Below are 20,000 nucleotides of genomic sequence, written 5' to 3'. Positions count from 1 at the left end.
TTTCAAGAACAGATATGACTAACACAAAACACAGATAATTATGCAAGCGGGCAACAGGATCTATGCAGATCATAGGTAAATCTCGTGGATGTTGTTGGTGATTCTTATTGGTAATTATACGAGCACCTAACTGGTGTTCTGCTGTTAACCGTTTTCAAACTTCCCGCCTCCTTGCTTTTCCCGCCCTCCCATAATACCGCCTCATTCTCCCTATATGTCAAATTCACACATACAAGCTCCATTGCAGCTGTTGTCCAATGGCATAATGAATGGCAGTCCCTAAAACTGATATAAGAGATACGGATTCAGAGAAGTCCGCTCATCGCTCCTCCCATGGGTCAACAAAAAGTGTTATTTATGCCTCTAATTCAATATCTCACATTTCTTAACTCCTTTGTAATATCACAAAGAAATATAAATGATAGCTTACGTGGCTGTATTTGCTCTAAAACTAACCACTGGATGAGAAATGAGCCCCTAACATTATGTGTCTTGTTACATCCCGCATCAGCGCTAACAGGAGGCAACACTGCACCACCGCGGGCTGTGTGTGTGTGTGTGCGTGTGTGTCTGTGTCCTGTGTGTCGTGTGGCCACTCAGCGCTGGCCCGTGTGGACGTGTTCTCGGCAGTGAGCTGCGTGCAGGGCTGCGAGTGTGCTCTGTGTTGCATCTGAACAACGTGACCACTTTCTGGGTTGTGCTTGTGTGTGTGTGTCACCACAAATTCTCATCATGTCCGACTTCGACCAGTTCTCAAAGTTAGGGCCCATAGACCCCGCCCCAGGCCAGCAGCAGCAGCAGGAGCCAGGGTCTGCGGGATCGAACCGGGACTCTTTGAATTTGGATGACTTTGAGAAGGTGGAGGCTGACCAGCTGTCTTCCAATGTTATGCAGAGTTCTAAGCCCACGACGGATTTGCTGGATGACATGTCCTTGCTGTCAGGGAGTGGGAAGGACGCACCAAATTTGCTTGGAGAGGCGGGTGAGACAAAGCCTGGAAATTCCGCCTTCTCGTCTGGCCATTCCCCTGTCCCAGAAGACCCCTTCAAAACGCAGGCTGCATCTTTTGATCCCTTCAGCTCTGAGATGAGTTCAGGCAGCCATTTGGACTCTGGGGTGAGCTCAACCTCCCCGGACCCAATGGACTTGTTGGCCTCTGCCCCGGCGCCTCCATCTTCTGACATCAGCAACGAAACTTCCTCCAGCAGGTCCCACATGGACGACCTCCTCAGTTCAGAAGGGAAAAACAGCTTCAATGACTTCATGATGCCGGAGCCCTCGGAACCCCAGAGCCAGAAGAAGCCTGTCAGCGAGACGTTATTTGAGCAGGACATGTTTAGTGGCACCCAGGCCGCCCCTACTACTACTGCTACTGAAGACCTGCTGGGGTCCATGTCTTCTACTGCGCCTTCTGCTGCTGTGCATGACTTCGTTACTGAGCAAATGATGAAGCCTGAAGTCACCTCGCCCCCACGTGAGGCCACTCCACCCCCACGAGAACCCACTCCACCAAGACGTGAACCCACTCCACCCCGACGGTCGCCCACACCACCTCGCCAGCCTACACCCCCACGCGAACCCACTCCACCTCGACGTGAACCCACTCCTCCTCGGGAACCCACTCCACCTCGCCAACCCACTCCCCCACTCCGCCAGCCAACTCCACCCCCACGGGAACCCACTCCACCACCCCGACAGCCCACTCCTCCTCGCAAACCCACTCCACCTCCACGGGAACCCACTCCACCACCGCGCCAGCCCACTCCACCACCGCGCCAGCCCACTCCACCTCGCGAGCCCACCCCCCCACGTCAGACCTCTGTTCCACTTCACCGTGAGCCCACTCCGCCCCTGCTGGAGCCAGTGGTGCCAAAACCGAGCCCCGCCCCCGTCCAGGAGCCCAAAGTCACCCCCGGGAGGACCTATCACGTGTCTGAGGCCACCAAAGCTTCTTTTGCCGTCTTCAACCCACGTAAGTTCCTTCTTTCCACTGTTTTTGGCTACCAATAACTCTCTATAGGATTTCCATATACCAGGGGTCGAAATTTGCATACATCCGGCCGCTCTATGTTACTGAAATGATAAACCTAGGATATTTACTATTTTTTTATTGCCTGATAGACGACTGTCATGTCTAGTAAGAAGATGTCAGATAATTTTGCACAATAAATATGTACAGCAAGGTCGAGTTTAGTGCCCAGTATATTATAAACAAGAGCACAGCTGTAACATTTTGGGAAGACTAATAAGAAGGCTTGGCGAGGGCTAGTAACTATTAATTAAAAGCATTACTGACCTGGCTGGCTTCATAATATATAACAAATTTCTACCCCTGAATTATATGGACTACTGTATTAAATGTTTAGAGAGGTATTTATACCTTCACCTTGGCAGTTACATGTCCTTCATCCTTTCCCTCTAAATTATGTTTAGTAATAACATGACTTTTTGCAGGACTTTCCATACACACTTTTATCATGTCTTTCACCCTAAAGTGTTTAGGATATACCAAGATTTAGGAACATGCATTTTCATCTATTTTCCTTGCTAGTTAAATGTTCTTCACCCTTTCTTTATAATCATGATAGTACTTAATAACGACTCTCTAACAGGACTTTCCATATGTATATACTTTTATCATAGTGTTTATGTCTAGCAAGGTATAGGAACAGCATTTATCTATTTTCAGTGTGTTTTTACCCTTTTTTTTATATGTTAGCTTTCAACACCATTATTTTTTTTCTTTAGGGTCTTCCCTTTAACTTATTATTTTATTTGTGTATGTAACTCCATGCTGGTTATTTCTATTAGCATTATGGCAACTTTTCTTTGAGATTACATAATATACAGACTATATATATTATTTCATGAAGTGGGTACTCGTGCTTAACACATAATAACACATGACACATAACACATGACTTAAGCTAGGGCATCTATAACACCTCAGTTTCATATACCGTAATGTAAAAAAAAATATATATACGTGTACTAGGAAACAGGAAAAGAAGAAATCATTGGTATGTCATCTGTTACATCTAGTATAACACCCCAAGTCATTTAGATATCCATGCCAAATCATATCTAACACTTCAGGTTTATATAGTGTAAAGGAACATGTGTAACAGGTGTAAAAGCATATAGGAAAATAAAAAATCGTTGGCATAATAGTTTAGTTTATGTTCTGATGAATATGTAATTTTTTTTTTCATTGTATATATACATGTGGATAAATCAATACTGGGAGTGATGTTGTGAGAGAGAGAGAGAGAGAGAGAGAGAGAGAGAGAGAGAGAGAGAGAGAGAGAGAGAGAGAGAGAGAGAGAGAGAGAGAGAAGGGAAGGGAAGGTAAAGAATGAAAAGGAAGGGGACAGTAGAGGAGAAAGACAGAGAAAGAAGGTGAAAGAAGGAAGGAAAGGAAAGGGAAAGAATGGGAGGGGGAAATGAAAGGTCAGGGAGGTAAGAAACGAAAGGAAAAGTGAAGGAAATGAAGGATATGAAGAAGGAATTAATAGACGAAGGATACATAGGACTTGTGGTGATGGTGATGATGGTGGTGGCAAAGGAGGTAAGAAACGAAAAGAGAGAACACGAAAGTAAATCAAAGAGAAGGAAAATGAAGGAGAGGAAGAAGGAATTAATAGACGAAGGATACATAGGACGTGTGGTGATGGTGATGATGGTGGTGGCAAAGGAGGTAAGAAACGAAGATAAATAACACGAAAGTAAATCAGAGAGAAGGAAAATGAAGGAGAGGAAGAAGGAATTAATAGACGAAGGATACATAGGACGTGTGGTAGTGGTGGTGATGGTGGTGAGGGAGGGGCGAAGGAGTTGAAGGTGGTGGTGACTCATGCTGCGCTGACACACTCCCAGCAGGCCGGCAGTCCACCATGCTGCCACATCCTGCACATCCTGCCGGCCTGTCCATCCCTCCCTGGTGATATATAACCAGGCCGGAAGGTTAAATGAGTGCCTCTTGAGTTTTTTGGTGAACATCTGCGTGTTTGCGGAAGTAAATTAATGGCAGTCGGAGATGAACACCAAGGCCACGCGCATTTAGATAGATCGTAAGAGTATGGATGCTGTGAAGAAAATTCGGCTTTATTGGTAGCGTTTTAGTATGAAATTTACACATTCATCTGGTCTTTCAACACCTCCGCCCCCCGAGAGAGAGAGAGAGAGAGAGAGAGAGAGAGAGAGAGAGAGAGAGAGACGATTCGAAACAGCACAGACAGTACACAGCGGTTAGCCACACAGCTGTCACCTCCATATCTTCGCATCCAACACACACACACACACACACACACACACACAAACACGACTCGGCTTCTTGGGGACTCATGGATGGATTTCTGTAGGTCCGAGAAAGTGATGCATAACATAAGTCCCCACCAGTTTCTTCCCGTAAAATGTAACTTGCTATGTACAGTATTTCTAGCTTACTGAAGACGAGTAAATGTGTGTGATAAGGTAGAATACCACTGTCAGGCAGCATACAATCCTATATAGTAGCTAGTATGAGTTAAAGGGTTGCTTCCTTATACGTGGATGTCAAGGGTAACAGTGTAGTGTATATAATGAATTATTGAATAGCTGCCTTATACGTGGATATCAAGGGATGGGCTCCGTAACGTTCATCAGCTGTCATAAGTGGGCCGTCAATGCTAGAGGATTTAGAAACCACTACTGATGATATAAGAAAATGTGTTATGATGAACATCAGGAATTCTTTATTATTATTTGTTTTTACTGATTTGAACACTGGATTTAACTTTCATCCGATTCAGATATCTCGCCTGTCACATTTTTTCCTCCTACTTTTCCTCTTCTTTTCCTTCCTCTACTTCTATTGCTTCTCTTACTGCTCATTATTATTATTGTTCTTAGGATTCTTGTTCTTTCTCCTCCTCCTCCTCATTCTTCGTCACACGTACTGCACCTCGCCCCTCAGGCTGTTCACCTTCCCGCTCCCTCCCTCCCGCCGGCTGAGGCTGACGTGGCTTCCCTTCCTGAGCTGCCGCGCCCACGTCTGCCTCTCGGCCACCGCCACTACCACCGCCGCCCCTTTTACCTCCTCCGCCAAGACCCATCACTGCCTATCCTTATCTATCCTACCGCTAGGTCCTCCCTCCTTAGTATAAACATTGACCTGGAGCACACCGCCTCTCTCCCTGGCTCTATCTTCACTATTGAAGTAAAATTGGGAGCATATGCTATTGCTACGGGTGGCCGCGATGTTCCTCTCCGTCACACTGGCCTTTTAAGCTTGTAGGAGGTGTAAGTTCCGAGGTACCACAGTTTACCTTCGCTAGGTTTCCCCAGGTATCCATTTATCGATCAGGCCGCAAGGGAGGATGAACAGCTGGGTGAGCCGCACACCGACTGCCCGGGCCGGATTCGAACCTGGGTCCTGCAAATTCATAGCTAAAATAGTCACGCCAACCACTGCATCATGGAGGCATATACCAGCACTGTCCGAGTACTATTGTTATTCTGACAATGCGATTTATCTCCTTATGGGCCTTTGGAAATTGTTGATGTGGGAGGCGGAAGCGTCCGAGAATCCCGATCTGTTAGACTCACCGTTCACCGTTACTGTTTTTCCGTCACGTGGTGCCAATACCGCAGAACGTGAAGCTGTTTTTTGTGTACTCCGGCACTTGTGTGTGGGCGTGTGTGGAAGAGGCTGGACGTGTCTTATGCGTATAGCGCCGGTAGGGTCTCTCTTGAAGGGGCGATGTAGTGGATGGCCCCAGCCCGTTAGTGGAGCAGGCGAATTTTATTATAAGTGGCTGCCGTGTTATATGACAGTTTTAAGGGAGGGGAAATGGGAGAAAGAAAAAGGGAGAAGGAAAATGAAAGGGAGGAGAGAGTTGCGTGTTTGTCTAATGCATTCATCAATAAAGCCAGAAGGTTAATCGACCTATATGTACCTTACTATCCTTACCCTATCTCCACTAGCGAATGTCTTTTTCTCACTGCCCTTATCATGATTTCTTAATTTTCCCATTCTTATCACCTGTTCTCATACGTCAGGATAAGCCAAGTCAAAAAGCTTTATCTACCTATATGTACCTTACTACATATAAAAAAAAAATACTTGCTATATCTCCACTAGCTTTTCTCATTGCCCTTGTCATTTCTTTTTCCCATTCTTATCACCTGTTCTCATACGTCAGGATAAGCCAAGTCAAAAGGTTTTATCTGCCTATATGTACCTTAATACACTTACCATATAAAAAAATGTCTTGCTATATCTCCACTGCCCTTTTCATGATTGTCCTCTTAATTTTTTCCCATTCTTATCACCTGTTCTCATACGTCAGGATAAGCCAAGTCAAAAGGTTTTATCTACCTATATGTACCTTACTACATATATAAAAAAAATACTTGCTATATCTCCACTAGCTTTTCTCATTGTCCTTGTCATTTCTTTTTCCCATTCTTATCACCTGTTCTCATACGTCAGGATAAGCCAAGTCAAAAGGTTTTATCTGCCTATATGTACCTTACTATACTTACCATATTTCCACTAGCGAATGTCTTTTTCTCGCTGCCCTTATCATAACACTTTTTGCATTCATCTACCTATCCTTGCTATACTTACCATGTCTTCACTAGCGAATGTCTTTCCTCACTACCCTTATCATCCTGTCTTCATTCTTATCACGCCAAGTCAAAAACATTTCTCCTGACAACATTACTTTTTCCCGTCACTTCTTAGTCCCGGCTCTGCCTCGGATCACGTAGCCAGACGCACACACAGAGACAGACAGTTGCACCCACTTAGCCACTCAGCCCGCCAGATGCCCGCTAACTCTCGGTCGTGGTAGTACTGGGAAGGGACAGATAGGGAAAGGAATAGGAGACGTGGGGAGGGGATAGGCCAGGCGACTCAACTTACCCATATATTCGTGTCAAGTCGAGTTTTTGTAGGATTTTTTTTCATTGTCGCGTATAGGGAGCTTACTACTACTACTACTACTACTACTACTACTACTACTACTACTACTACTACTACTACTACTACTACTGCTGCTGCTGCTGCTGCTGCTACTACTACTACTACTACTACTACTACTACTACTACTACTACTACTACTACTACTACTGCTGCTGCTGCTACTACTACTACTACTACTACTTTTTTTAATACTACTACAACATAAATGATACCTCCACCCATGTTTATTTTCCCGACACACTACTACTACTACTACTACTACTACTACTACTACTACTACTACTACTACTACTACTACTGCTGCTGCTGCTGCTGCTGCTGCTGCTACTACTACTACTACTACTACTATTACTACTACTACTACTACTACTACTACTACTACTACTACTACTACTACTGCTGCTGCTGCTGCTGCTGCTGCTACTACTACTACTACTACTACTACTACTACTACTACTACTACTACTACTACTATTCTGCAAAAACTACTAGCTTAGGTCACTAGTTCTAAATCTCTTAAACCAGTCACCTCCTGATAAAGCCGTGTGTGTCTTGCCGCTGTCTACCTGGCATTCCTAATCATCCTGCGGACCGCGGTACGGTAATGCTTTCCCTGTACATCACTACCTCAGGAACCTGCAGCGTGGAGTGTTCCCCCCACGCAGTGTTTAGGTCTGGGAGTATTTTGAGAGGCTGATTGTTTGCTCAGCTGCCGCGGCGATCATCAGGCCGGCCAGCACGTAGCGGCGACTCCTTGAACGTTAGAGAGATGAACTGCAGATTCCCTGATACAGAACCTTCCTTAGGGTTTATATAATATATACACGTATCCAGATTACTCAATCACCACCGATTGGCCACAGACTACCCACATCCTGTCCTGAAGACCACCTATCAACCAGGATTCTAGATTCTCTCTCTGAAAAGGGAGGATCAAAGATGAGTTCCAGGGGGCAGCATGAGCCAAGCAAGATGCGCCACTATAAACACTTGCTTGCGCCATAACGGGCTGGGGCCCACCAAGATAGCCTACCGGCGCCATAGGCCAAAACGTAAAAAAACAAAGCAAACAAACAAGCTGTGTTGTAGAGGGCGAAGGAATGGTGGTGTGTTGGTAAATGTTCTTGAGGTAACACACACACACACAGGTCTCTCTCTCTCTCTCTCTCTCTCTCTCTCTCTCTCTCTCTCTCTCTCTCTCTCTCTCTCAAGGGCTGGTACACTTTCCATTTCCGTTGACCATGTCACTGTCGTCCTTGAATTTCCCATATATATATATATATATATATATATATATATATATATATATATATATATATATATATATATATATATAAAACCTCATGCATCACTAACTTAAGGGATGAATCAGTTCGAGAAAGAGAAAGCTTGGTAGTACATCAGGGACAAGAAATGAGCGAATATTTCTACACTCTAAACTCTTGAGACTGTGAAAACCAGGGTCATATATAATAGTAGAAGAAACCATAGGAATGAGGAGAGAGCCAGCGGGGAGGAGGTAGCACAGGTAGGAGGGGAGGAAGGGCCTGTAAGAGGAAGAGGTAAGAGAGGCCCAGGGAAGGTAAAGAAGGAGAGAGAGAGAGAGAGAGAGAGAGAGAGAGAGAGAGAGAGAGAGAGAGAGAGAGAGAAGACAAACAAGGAGATAAAGCTTGTAGAAGTTATCAAGGGTGAATGCTTAGGAGAGAGAGAGAGAGAGAGAGAGAGAGAGAGAGACCAGGTTGAGAGGGTAGAGAAAATACCTGAATAATTTAAGGAAGAGAGAGAGAGAGAGAGAGAGAGAGAGAGAGAGAGAGAGAGAGAGTATTTCCCAGTTGATCCCGTAATGTAATAATATCTGTGGTCACCTTCACACACGAACACTGTCAAGCCAACCATATCATGTCAACCGTTACCTGTGACTCATGTCGAACACCTCACTTCCTTCTCTCCCTAAAAGATAACACTAATTTCCTTCTCTTTCCTTCATATAACAACACTAAATTTCCGTCTCCTCGTATAACATATCACTATTTCCTTCCTTCTCTTTCTCTTCATAAAATATAACTACATTTCCTTCTCTTCAAGTAACAAAACATTGCCTTCTCTTTCCTTCATATAACAACACTAAATTTCCGTCTCTTCGTATAACATAACACTATTTTTCCTTCCTTCTCTTTCTCTTCATAAAATATAACTACATATCCTTCTCTTCAAGTAACATAACACATTACATTGCCTTCTCTTTCCTTCATATAACAACACTAAATTTCCTTCTCTTCGTTTAACATATCACTATATTTCCTTCCTTCTCTTTCTCTTCATAAAATATAACTACATTTCCTTCTCTTCAAGTAACATAACACATTACATTGCCTTCTCTTTCCTTCATATAACAACACTAAATTTCTTTCTCTTCGTTTAACATATCACTATATTTCCTTCCTTTTCTTTCTCTTCATAAAATATAACTACATTTCCTTCTCTTCAAGTAACATAACACATTATATTGCCTTCTCTTTCCTTCACATAAGAGTTGATAATTGTTTTACCTACTTCATCTCTTCTCTGTCCTGATTTAACCTTAGAAATCCTGCGTTGCCACTCTGTTACTTTCATGGTCCGTCTGTCGTGATCTGCTACACGCTGCCTGGTTCTCTATCCGATATATTTTGCGCACTAGCCTGCTTTGGTATTGACTGGTTCTAGTATTTCCATCTCTTCGCCTGCATGATTCCCTGTCCTGACTTACCCTGCGTTACCACTCTGTTACTTTCATGCTGCCTGGTTCTCTGGCCGATATATTTTGCGCACTATCCTACTTCGGTATTGACTGGTTCTAGTAATTCCATCTCTTCGCCTGATTCCTTGTCCTGACTTATCCTGCGTTACCACTCTGTTACTTTCATGGCCCGTCTGTCGTGATCTGCTCCCATAAGGGGGCCTAAGGTGCATTCAGCGGGTAAGCAGGTGGTAGGCAGTAGTCCCCCATAGCGTGCATTGCCGCCTCCGCTATTGATTACGGCAGCGGCGGCCAGACACCTGCGAGCGAGCGGGAGGGGCCAGGAGTGACTCACCGTCTGTCTGCCCCGAAACTGGCCGGCCCGCGAGCTTTTACGTAGTTACCTTAGCCTTACCAGTAGCAAGTATGGACGTGCAGCAAGGCCTCCTACATCCTCTGCCCATACGTCATGCAGGTGGCGAAATAAGAGGAAATTACAACTTTTACTGAATTAGAACCTCTGCCCCGAAACTGGCCTGCCCGCAAGCTTTGGTCCAGGTCATCTACGTAGTTACCTTAGCCTTACCAATAGCGATTGCATACGTTTAGCAAGTTCTCCTCCCTCCCTCGCCCGTACGTCCTGCAGGTGGCGAGATGAGATGAATTAAAACCTTTACCGCTAACCTAAAACAGAGAACCAGATGGAGTTGTGAAATTAGAAAGTTTACCATAACAGAATGGAATATGCATTGACTAACATCAGTCGTAGAGGGAGAAGACGTTTGGGAATGCCTTTGTTGTTCTTAGAGAGAGAGAGAGAGAGAGAGAGAGAGAGAGAGAGAGAGAGAGAGAGAGAGACGGACGGAGGGCGGGTCACAGAGTCCGTTCCTATATGAATTCCCTAAATTGTCGAGTAAAATGTACCCTAATTCCTTTTATTTTCCCTTAATCGTTACTGTTACTGTGTTAAGAGTATTGGAAACTATTTATAAGGAATTTGCCGTCAGAGTGAATATTTTGAAGGAGTTTAAAAGACGTAGTAGTAGTAGTAGTAGTAGTAGAATAAGAATAAGAGGAGGAGGAGGAAGAAGAAGAAGAAGAAGAAGAAGAAGAAGAAGAAGAAGAAGAAGAAGAAGAAGAAAATTGAGTCATTCCATAATAAGTCATATCGAAAGAATGAGAGAGAGAGAGAGAGAGAGATGATGACGATGACGACAGAGGCGGAAGAGTTGGAACGCATTGTCTAAGCTATTGTGGGCGTCTGATTACTCTGATTGTATATCTCGTTGTGGTAACACTGATTGTACACGGACGATATCAGAGGGAGATAAGAGGCTGGTTAGATGGGCCGCCTTCTCTCTCTCTCTCTCTCTCGATATGGCCGTGTGATTTTACAATGACTCATATTTCTTCTTTTTCTTCTTCTTCTTCTTCTTCTTCTTCTTCTTCTTCTTTCTCTTCTTCTACTACTACTACTACTACTACTACTACTACTACTACTACTACTATTACCAAGCGTCAGTTAATTCAGATGTTATGAAGTAAAATAAATGATAATGATGATGATAATAATAATAAAAAATAATAATAATAACAAAAAAAATAGTCGAGCTTCTCTTGTGTAAATAAACAAGTTTGTCATTCAAGTCAGCTTCCTCCTCCTCTTCCTCCTCCTCCTCCTCCTCCTCCTCCTGTTCTTCTTGTTCTTTTTCTTTTTCCTCCTCCTCCTCTTCCTTCTCGTGTCTTTTTCCTTACGGTTTATTTATTAATTTATTTTTATTTAACTATTTATTAGGTTTTATGTATCTCTCTCTCTCTCTCTCTCTCTCTCTCTCTCTCTCTCTCTCTCTCTCTCTCTCTCTCTCTCTCTCTCTCTCTCTCTCTCTCTCTCTCTCTCTCTCTCTCTCTCTCTCTCTCTCTCTCTCTCTCTCTCTCTCTCTCTCTCTCTCTCTCTCTCTCTCTCTCTCTCTCTCTTATCTTGTGCTTGCTTACTCACGCTATTGTTTTTTTTCCCCTTGTCAATCGATGAGTTTATCTCTGTTTGAGGAACTTGTGAATATACTGATAAGGATGAATGACACCACTCAACACCACTACACCACCACCACCACCACCACTTCGAACTGGTGGTGGTGGTGGTGGGGAGGCCGCAGTGCAGATATTTGGGGGCAATGGAGAGAGAAGGAGGGAAGGAGTGGAGGGGGAGAGGAGGGAAATATATGGGAGGAGGAGGAAGAGCTTGAGAGAAAAAAAAGAATTAGTATTTGAATTTAGGGAAGGAGGAGGAGGAGGAGGAGGAGGAGGAGGGAGAAGGAAGGTGACAGAATATGAAGATAGGGAAGGGAAGGGAAAGGAAGAGAGAGAGAGAGAGAGAGAGAGAGAGAGAGAGAGAGAGAGAGAGAGAGAGAGGAAAAAATACAGTGACAGTGGAGAAGAAGAAGAGAAAGTGGACGAGGTGGAGGTAATTTCCTTCCATTACCTCCAAGGGAACCACAAAGAGAGAGAGAGAGAGAGAGAGAGAGAGAGAGAGAGAGAGAGAGAGAGAGAGAGAGAGAGAGACTAATAGACCAAGAGGAAGAAAGCATAACAGATAACAGAGAGAGAGAGAGAGAGAGAGAGAGAGAGAGAGAGAGAGAGAGAGAGAGAGAGAGAGAGAGAGAGAGAGAGAGAGAGCATAACAGATAACAAAAAAATAGGAATAATATCAACAAAAAATTCTTCCATTCTTCCTTCCTCCTCTTCTTCCATCGCCGAGGAGGAGGAGGAGGAGGAGGAGGAGGAGGAGGAGATTTAGTCAGACAGGGAGGTTAACGACCCTAGCCCCCCACCCCCCTTCCTGCTGATCCACCCGTGACCTCTTCTCCCCCCCCTCACCTCTGAATGGGGGGGGGGAGTCTTGTCCGTCTGCCTGTCTGTCTGTCTGTCTGTCTATTATCTTATTATAATTCTAACTATTATTTTCTCATTGTTATTTTCTAAGTTGTTATGATTTCTTATAATTATTCTCAAACTCAATTTTCACCTAATTAATGATCTCTTGTTAGTCATCTGCTTTATTTATTACATTGAAAGTGGAGTTATTTATTTATGTTTATTATTTTGATTTTTATTTGATTTATCTTTTTAATCCTCAGTCTGTCTGGTTCTAATTCCATCTCTCCACCTCGATGCTTTTCTGTCTGGTGTTATTGACCGCGTCCATCCTTCCTGCTGCTCCGGTAACGGTTCTAATTGGTGGGGGTGGGAATGGTGGTGGTGATGGTGGTGGTGATGATGGTGGTGATGGTGATGGTGGTAGTGGTAACGTGGGCGAATAACAGCATTCATCTTTAAGCCACCTGATGCTCTCTCTCTCTCTCACCGCTGACACACAGAAACAACGCACTTACACATACAGTCTCTCTCTCTCTCTCTCTCTCTCTCTCTCTCTCTCTCTCCCGTGACCTCACTCCTACCCTGCATGGCACCATAGCATTGATCGGTGCCAAGCCAGCCAGCCAGGCACCAGCGCCGACTCGACAGCCTTAGAGCATGTTTTGTCCCTCTCAGTCCCCCGACCCCGCTGTCCCCCGCACTTAGCACACCCGTCACCCAAACAAAAGAGCTCCCTGGTTACCGGCACAAGAGGGGAAGGAAAACCTCTACACGACAATGCTAAAACCTCGTCTGATTTTGGTATTAATGATCGCTTTTTTTACCATTCGCACTGTCCCACTCCCTAAGGCAAGAGTTAACTAGTTATATACTCTTTCATCCCTTCTCTAACGCAAGAGCTCCCCGGTAACCGGCCTAAGAGGGGAAGGGTAACCTATACACGGCAATGGTAATAACTCGTTTTAACTTCTTACTAATTGCTTCTTTTCATCGATGTTTTCCAGTTTGTTCTATTCTTCCTTCTCTTTTATTTTACTCTTTTATTTCCCGTAGGTCCTATTTTCCTTCTCTTCTCTCCACGCTCTTCCAATCTTCTTTTTTCCTTCCTCACAACACGAGCCCGAAGCGATTGATAATTCCAGTCTTAGGTCAATAGAAAACGCATCTAGCTCCCCCTACGACAATCTCCCAGGGCCACAGAGGAGATTAACCGGGTTTTCATGGGTGACTTTTCCGTCCTAGGTGCAGAGGTCGTGTAAAACTTTCACTGGGATCACAAAACAGTCCATGAAAATCCCACCAACTTATACGAGAGGCTTTCTAAACGGAACTGAGGCGCCGAGACGTTTTATAATGCGATTCTTAGTCCAGAGCGGCGTTGTAGGGGAAGTGTCTCTCTCCTTTAATATGCCGGCAGAGCGTGGGTCGCGGGGTCACTTATAAATGCACTGTAGCGATCCTCTTTAACGCGACGAAAACATTTGTGTGACAGGAACCCTTAACGAGAGAGAGAGAGAGAGAGAGAGAGAGAGAGAGAGAGCTGCTGCGTGACGTGATCTGCTTTTTCCCTCCTCCTCCTCCTCCTCCTCATTAATTCAGACTATCATAATTATTGTCTGTCATTTCTTTTTCTCTTTTTTTTTATCCTCCTCCTCCTCCTCCTCCTCATTATCATCATCAGCAGCAGCATATTTTTTTTCCCGGCAATCAATGTGTTATCTTGTGTGTGTGTGTGTGTGTGTGTGTGTGTGTGTGTGTGTGTGAGTGTGTTGATGAGAGTGAGGTAAGCGAATGTTGTGGCGTGTTGATACTCCATTTCCTTCCTCCTCCTCGTCCTCCTCCTCCTCCTCTTCCCCTTCCCTTGTCCTTAGCTTGCATTTTCTCCTCTCTCTCTCTCTCTCTCTCTCTCTCTCTCTCTCTCTCTCTCTCTCTCACCTAGTCTGGACCATGGAGTCTGTGTGGTCTGATTTTCTATGTAAATCTATGTAAATCTCTCACCATTTTTCTTTTCTCCTCTAATTCCCTCCATTGCTTCACTTTCTCTTTCCTCCTCCTCCTCCTCCTTCCTCTACCCACTCAACCTGCTCTCTCTCTCTCACATCACCTCTAACATCTGCACTGCGGCCACTCAACACCTCCTTCATCATCACCACCACCACCACCATCATCGAAGTGGTGTTGATGGTGGTGATGGTGGTTGAAATAGAGGTGGTATTGACACTTTTCCTTCTCTCTTTCACCACCACCACCATCACCACCACCCACCCCACACACACCCATAGCCTCGTCTGGCTGGTCTGGGTGGTGTACTTTTCCCACTTTTCCTCTCCACCTCACCTCCACCACCACCACCACCACCACTTGGGAAATCAATACTCGTCACACTGACACACTCGTCCCACCACCACCACCACCACCACCACCGCTGTCATCACCACCGCTGTCATCACCATTCAGCTTCATCACCACTCTTGTTTGCGTGCGGAAGCTTCGGCTGCATCACATTAACGAGAGTGGAAGAGGAGGAGGAGGAGGAGGAGGAGGAAGAGAAAGAGAAAGAGGAAGAGGAAGAGGAGGAGGAAGAGGAAGATAATAAGAATGGAAGAAATTATTAATAGTATAAGTATAAATAATAATAATAATAATAATAATAATAATAATAATAATAATAATAATGTGTGTGTTTGTCTCTTGTGTGTGTGTGTGTGTGTGTGTGTGTGTTCCGGTGGCAGTTAACATAAGTCAGCCCACACATACACACACACACACACACATACACACACACACACATATGACTGTACAGTTGCCATGGTGATAAGAGTGCAATGTTGACTCCTCCTCCTCCTCCTCTTCCTCTTCCTCCTCTTCTTCCTCCTCCTCCTCTTCCATCCCCTTAACCGCCTACACTACGTATATTTCTTTTCTGTTTTCCTCCTCCTCCTCCTTCTCCTCCTCTTCTTCTTCTTCCTCCTCCTCCTCCTCCTCCTCATTATCTTCTTTTCCTCCTCTTCCTGTTTTCCATATTCCCTTCTGGCCCACTTTATCTTATTACGTCTCCTCCTCCTCCTCCTCCTCCTTTTCCTCCTCCTCCTCTTCCTCCTCCTCCTCCTCCTCCTCCTCCTTACGTTACCACTATTCCTGAACACTCCATCTCCATACCCTTCTCTCCTCCTTCTTCCACCTCCGCCTCCTCCTCTTCCTCCTCCTCCTTTTTGAAATACGAAATATTGAATGAAAATCAAAAAAGGGAATTTGGGTTTTATTTATTATCTCGTAAAACGACAATAAAAAAACGATATAGTAATGTGTGAAAGAGTAAGGTAAAGTAAATAAAGTAAAGTAAGATCGGTGTCGTAATAATTAAACAGAAATAATGAGATAGAAAATTATCATGGTGTGTGTATTTCTCCGGCGTAATTTTGATGGTTTCGTAATTTTTCCTCCTCCAAGTTCAAGTCCATTTTTCTCCCTTTTCCTTCCTCTCTTCCTCCTTTTTCCTATACCAAAAAACAGCTTAATCTTTCCTCTTCCTCCTCCTGTCTTCCTCTTCCTCCTCCTCCTCTTGGCTTCCCTGTTATCTCCAAGGAAAAAAATAATTAAGAATAAGAAAATAGAAAATAAGGAAGATAAGTTTAAATATTCATTGATTTTGAGAGAGAGAGAGAGAGAGAGAGAGAGAGAGAGAGAGAGAGAGTATCCGTCATATGTTGCAATCTTACGTCATTCATGCATTTCCTTCTCTTCCTCCTCTTCTTCCTTTTCCTCCTCCTCCTCCTCCTCTTAATTTATACCTTCTAAACAATTAAGTTTCATCATAATTGTGTATTTCTCATGTATTTTAATTGCTCCTCCTCCTCCTCCTCCTCCTCCTCCCCGTCCTCCTCCTCCTCTTTGTTACATATCGTGAGTCATACGGTTTCTTTCCACCCCCCTTCCTACCCCTTCTTCCTTCCCCCCCTTCCCCTTCCCCTCCTCCTCCTCCTCCCTCTCTCCTTCATGGATGAGGGAAATTCTGCTGACTTACACGGTGACTCACGTAAGAGAGAGAGAGAGAGAGAGAGAGAGAGAGAGAGAGAGAGAGAGAGATATGAAATCCCCAGTCTCTCTCTCTCTCTCTCTCTCTCTCTCTCTCGTTCTACAGACTAGTCGAAGCACTCATCCGTATCTCCTCTTCCAGATGCCTTCCTCCTCCTCCTCCTCCTCCTTCAACGTTTACTTCCTCATCTCCTTCCTGTCTGTTGTCTTTCCTTCTTATTTCGTCTTTTGTTTCCTTCCTTCCTTCCTTCCTTCCTTCCTTTCTCCCTTCCATCCTTCTTTCTTTCCTTCCCTCCCTTCTTTCCTTCTTTCTGTCCCTGCTTCTTTCCTTCCTTCCTTTCTTCCATCCTTCCATCCTTCCTTCCTTCCTTTCTTCCTTCCATCCTGCTTTCTGTCCGTGCTCTCTTCCTTCCTTCCTTCCTTTCTTCCTTCCATTCTTCTTTCTGTCCGTGCTCCCTTCCTTCCTTCCTTCCTTCCTTTGCAAGCTCCCTTCCCAAGGCCAGTTCGTGCCGGTCTGCTCGCCCCACACAGAGACCCGTGTCGGTGTTCTCAGACGGTTCAGACTCTCATACTAACACTTTCCCAAGGCCAACAAGGGGATCAATACGGTTCTCACGAGTTTTTGTACGTTCATGGTACAGGAGCTTCATCATACTAACACCTAGCTCATAAAGCTACCCCTGGAAAGGCCCACAACGCCTACGAAAGCCTCGCTTGTTATGTGTGACAGCTACTTGGGCGCTCAAATGTATAAGAATGTGGTCCCCGTTGTGCAGGGTTGCGTTGATGTAAATAAAATTATTTAAATCAGGGTTGGCCGATTTAAATCATGATGATTTAAATCAAGATTTAAATCAAATGATTTTTTTAAATCATTGATTTAAATCAATATTTACTTCTGCCCAAACCAACATGGAATGTTAAGGAAAAATATAAAAACAAACACATACTTCCACCTGCTTCATATATTCCTGAGGAATAGAACACTAAAAGCTTCCTTTTACATTACAACAAAAATTTCAACATTCCATTAAAAAATTAACTCAAAGGGTTTTACTTGTAATGAACTGTACTTATTTCTGAGGAGTAGAATATTGAAGCACTTCCTTTTACAATACAGTATAACAAAAAATTCCACATGCTATTAAAAAAAGGAAATCAAAGAGGTTTACTTGTAATGAACTGTACTTATTTCCTGAAGTAATTAATTTAAAAAAAGAAAATTATTATAGCCTGTATTTAAAACAAAAGCACATTGAATTTATACTGTAAAAGCAGTCTTTGAAAAATAATGATACACTTCTATGAAAGTAGTTCATAAAAATTCTTTGGAATCGAAATTCAAAATCTTAAAAAAATAAGGATTTTAATTCTTATGACAATAAATTTGGTTCTTTTTAGTCTTGCTACTATTCCCAGTAACTCCAGTTTACACTGTTTGCAGCTCTCCATGCTTTCCCAGACTTTGAAGGAATTCTGCTAAAATGTTCCCACACTGAATCACTCTTCCTGCCAGATACATTGATCTTTGTGGTCAGTGACATCTCGACGCTCTTGCAGTTATCTCAGGAATGAGTGGCTGGCCTGTAGCACCTAAACAGTCAAACTACTGCACAGTGGCACAAGTCCGGCTGTGTCCTAACGTGATGTAAGAGGAACGGACGGAGCCTGAGAGAGATGATGCAATCCTGGTCAGTCGCTACTTGGCTGCTGACAGGTTCAAACACGTTGTAACCAAGGGAGAGATGATGCAACGTGCTGGAAAAACACTCCAAAATGTGTTTTAAGCTAATGTATTGAATATATATATATATATATATATATATATATATATATATATATATATATATATATATATATATATATATATATATATATATATATATATATATATATATATATATATATATATATATATATATATATATATATATATATATATATATATATATATATATATATATATATATATATATATATATATATATATATATATATATATATATATATATATATATATATATATATATATATATATATATATATATATATATATATATATATATATATATATATATATCTGTGTGTGTGTGTGTGTGTGTGTATAAGGAGGGAGGAAGAATATGTGAACCAGTTGCAGAGGAAAAGTATTAAGTCCACTTGTCCTGTAGTTATCTAGTGGCCCTGTAGTGGCCCTGTAGCAAGTCAGGCATCAGTGAATCATTGCCATCTCTTACAAGAAAAATATTCAAAAGCATAAAAAAGAAAGTAAGGTCTTTTTGTTGATTATAACAGTAATTGTAATTATGAAGTTTAAAGAGCTTAATTATTTTTTTTAATGCAAAGTAACATGATTAAGTCTAATTTCTTATTAATATGATCCAAATTTGACAACATATCAATAGACAAGTTGGCAACTTATGATTTTTATGGCTACTTGTGATTTTTATGTGAAAACTCATCCTGAGTAATGTATATTAACCTATGGTTTCATTTAACATTGGCCAAGTTTAATACAAAAAAAAATGGCCTCATAAAACCGAAACAAATAATCAGTGGAAACAAAGATTAATGCAAAAAAAAATCATTTAAATAAAAAAATCCGATTTCAATCAAATAATTTTTTTTTATATTTTTTTTTAGAAAAAAATTGATGATTTTTGTTTTCCAAGCCTGCCCTTCTTTGTTACAGGCTTGTTGTATGTCCATGGGTAATTTCATGAGCCTAGTGATAAATTGACAAGGCTTCTGTACCATGAACGTGAATAAAGTCTCATGAGTACCCGATTAGTCTCCTCCGTGGCCTTTGTAAATATTGGTTGTGATCGCCGAAAGTGCCTGTGAATATGGGCCACTGTGTTGCACTATACGTTCCTCTTTAGTTTGCTCTGTAGGTCGTATAAGAGTATGCCTTCAATCCCGCTCTGCAACGTAACAATGAAAATCGGGAGTTGGTTTTGAGGCAGACTATGATGAGGGGTTTTAGAAAGTGCGCCAAGAGGAGGGGAGAGGAAGATGCTGCGTCTGTCACGGAGAGGGGAGACAGGACCTCTTATTGTTAAACGTATCGGCTCCTTTGTTCGCCTGTTTGAAAAGCCTTTCTCGTCAGGAGCTATCTTGCATAGACCTACCGGCTTCTTGCAGACTCCTTACGTTCTTATGTTCGGCCGTAGACTAATGTAAACGTGGCTGGCCGGGTCCGTGGAGTTTCACGCGTCACTGCCAAGATACCGCACCGCCCATAAGACACTTTGTTTACCTTGTAGGCGTATGGAAGTCGGCGGTCATCTAGTTAAAATCTTGCCATAAAACCTTTTGCTAATCTGTCTGTTAACGCTAAATGTTTCGGAAGACTTCCCGAGACTTTATGTTGTAGAAGCAAAGGTTAGTGTTTTTCGGAGAACT

At 43.1% G+C, this 20,000-nt stretch overlaps 1 protein-coding gene across 2 annotated transcripts in view; it reads left to right on the top strand.

Annotated features, from left to right (window-relative positions):
• Positions 1 to 554: 554 nt before the first annotated feature.
• LOC127008780 (reticulon-1-like) overlaps positions 555 to 20,000 on the top strand; it is a 54,470-nt gene continuing 35,024 nt past the window's right edge. Inside the window, exon 1 of one of the 2 annotated variants that reach the window (XM_050881165.1) lies at positions 555 to 1,972. In XM_050881165.1, coding sequence (XP_050737122.1) covers positions 733 to 1,972 — 1,240 coding nt within the window. In that variant the 5' untranslated portion in view covers positions 555 to 732. The remainder of the gene's footprint in view (positions 1,973 to 20,000) is intronic. The other variant, XM_050881166.1, reaches the window with a different exon arrangement.

This window comes from Eriocheir sinensis, chromosome 38, assembly GCF_024679095.1.
Source record: "Eriocheir sinensis breed Jianghai 21 chromosome 38, ASM2467909v1, whole genome shotgun sequence".
NCBI lineage: Eukaryota > Metazoa > Arthropoda > Malacostraca > Decapoda > Varunidae > Eriocheir > Eriocheir sinensis.
This window is presented reverse-complemented; position numbering and strand designations above follow the sequence as displayed.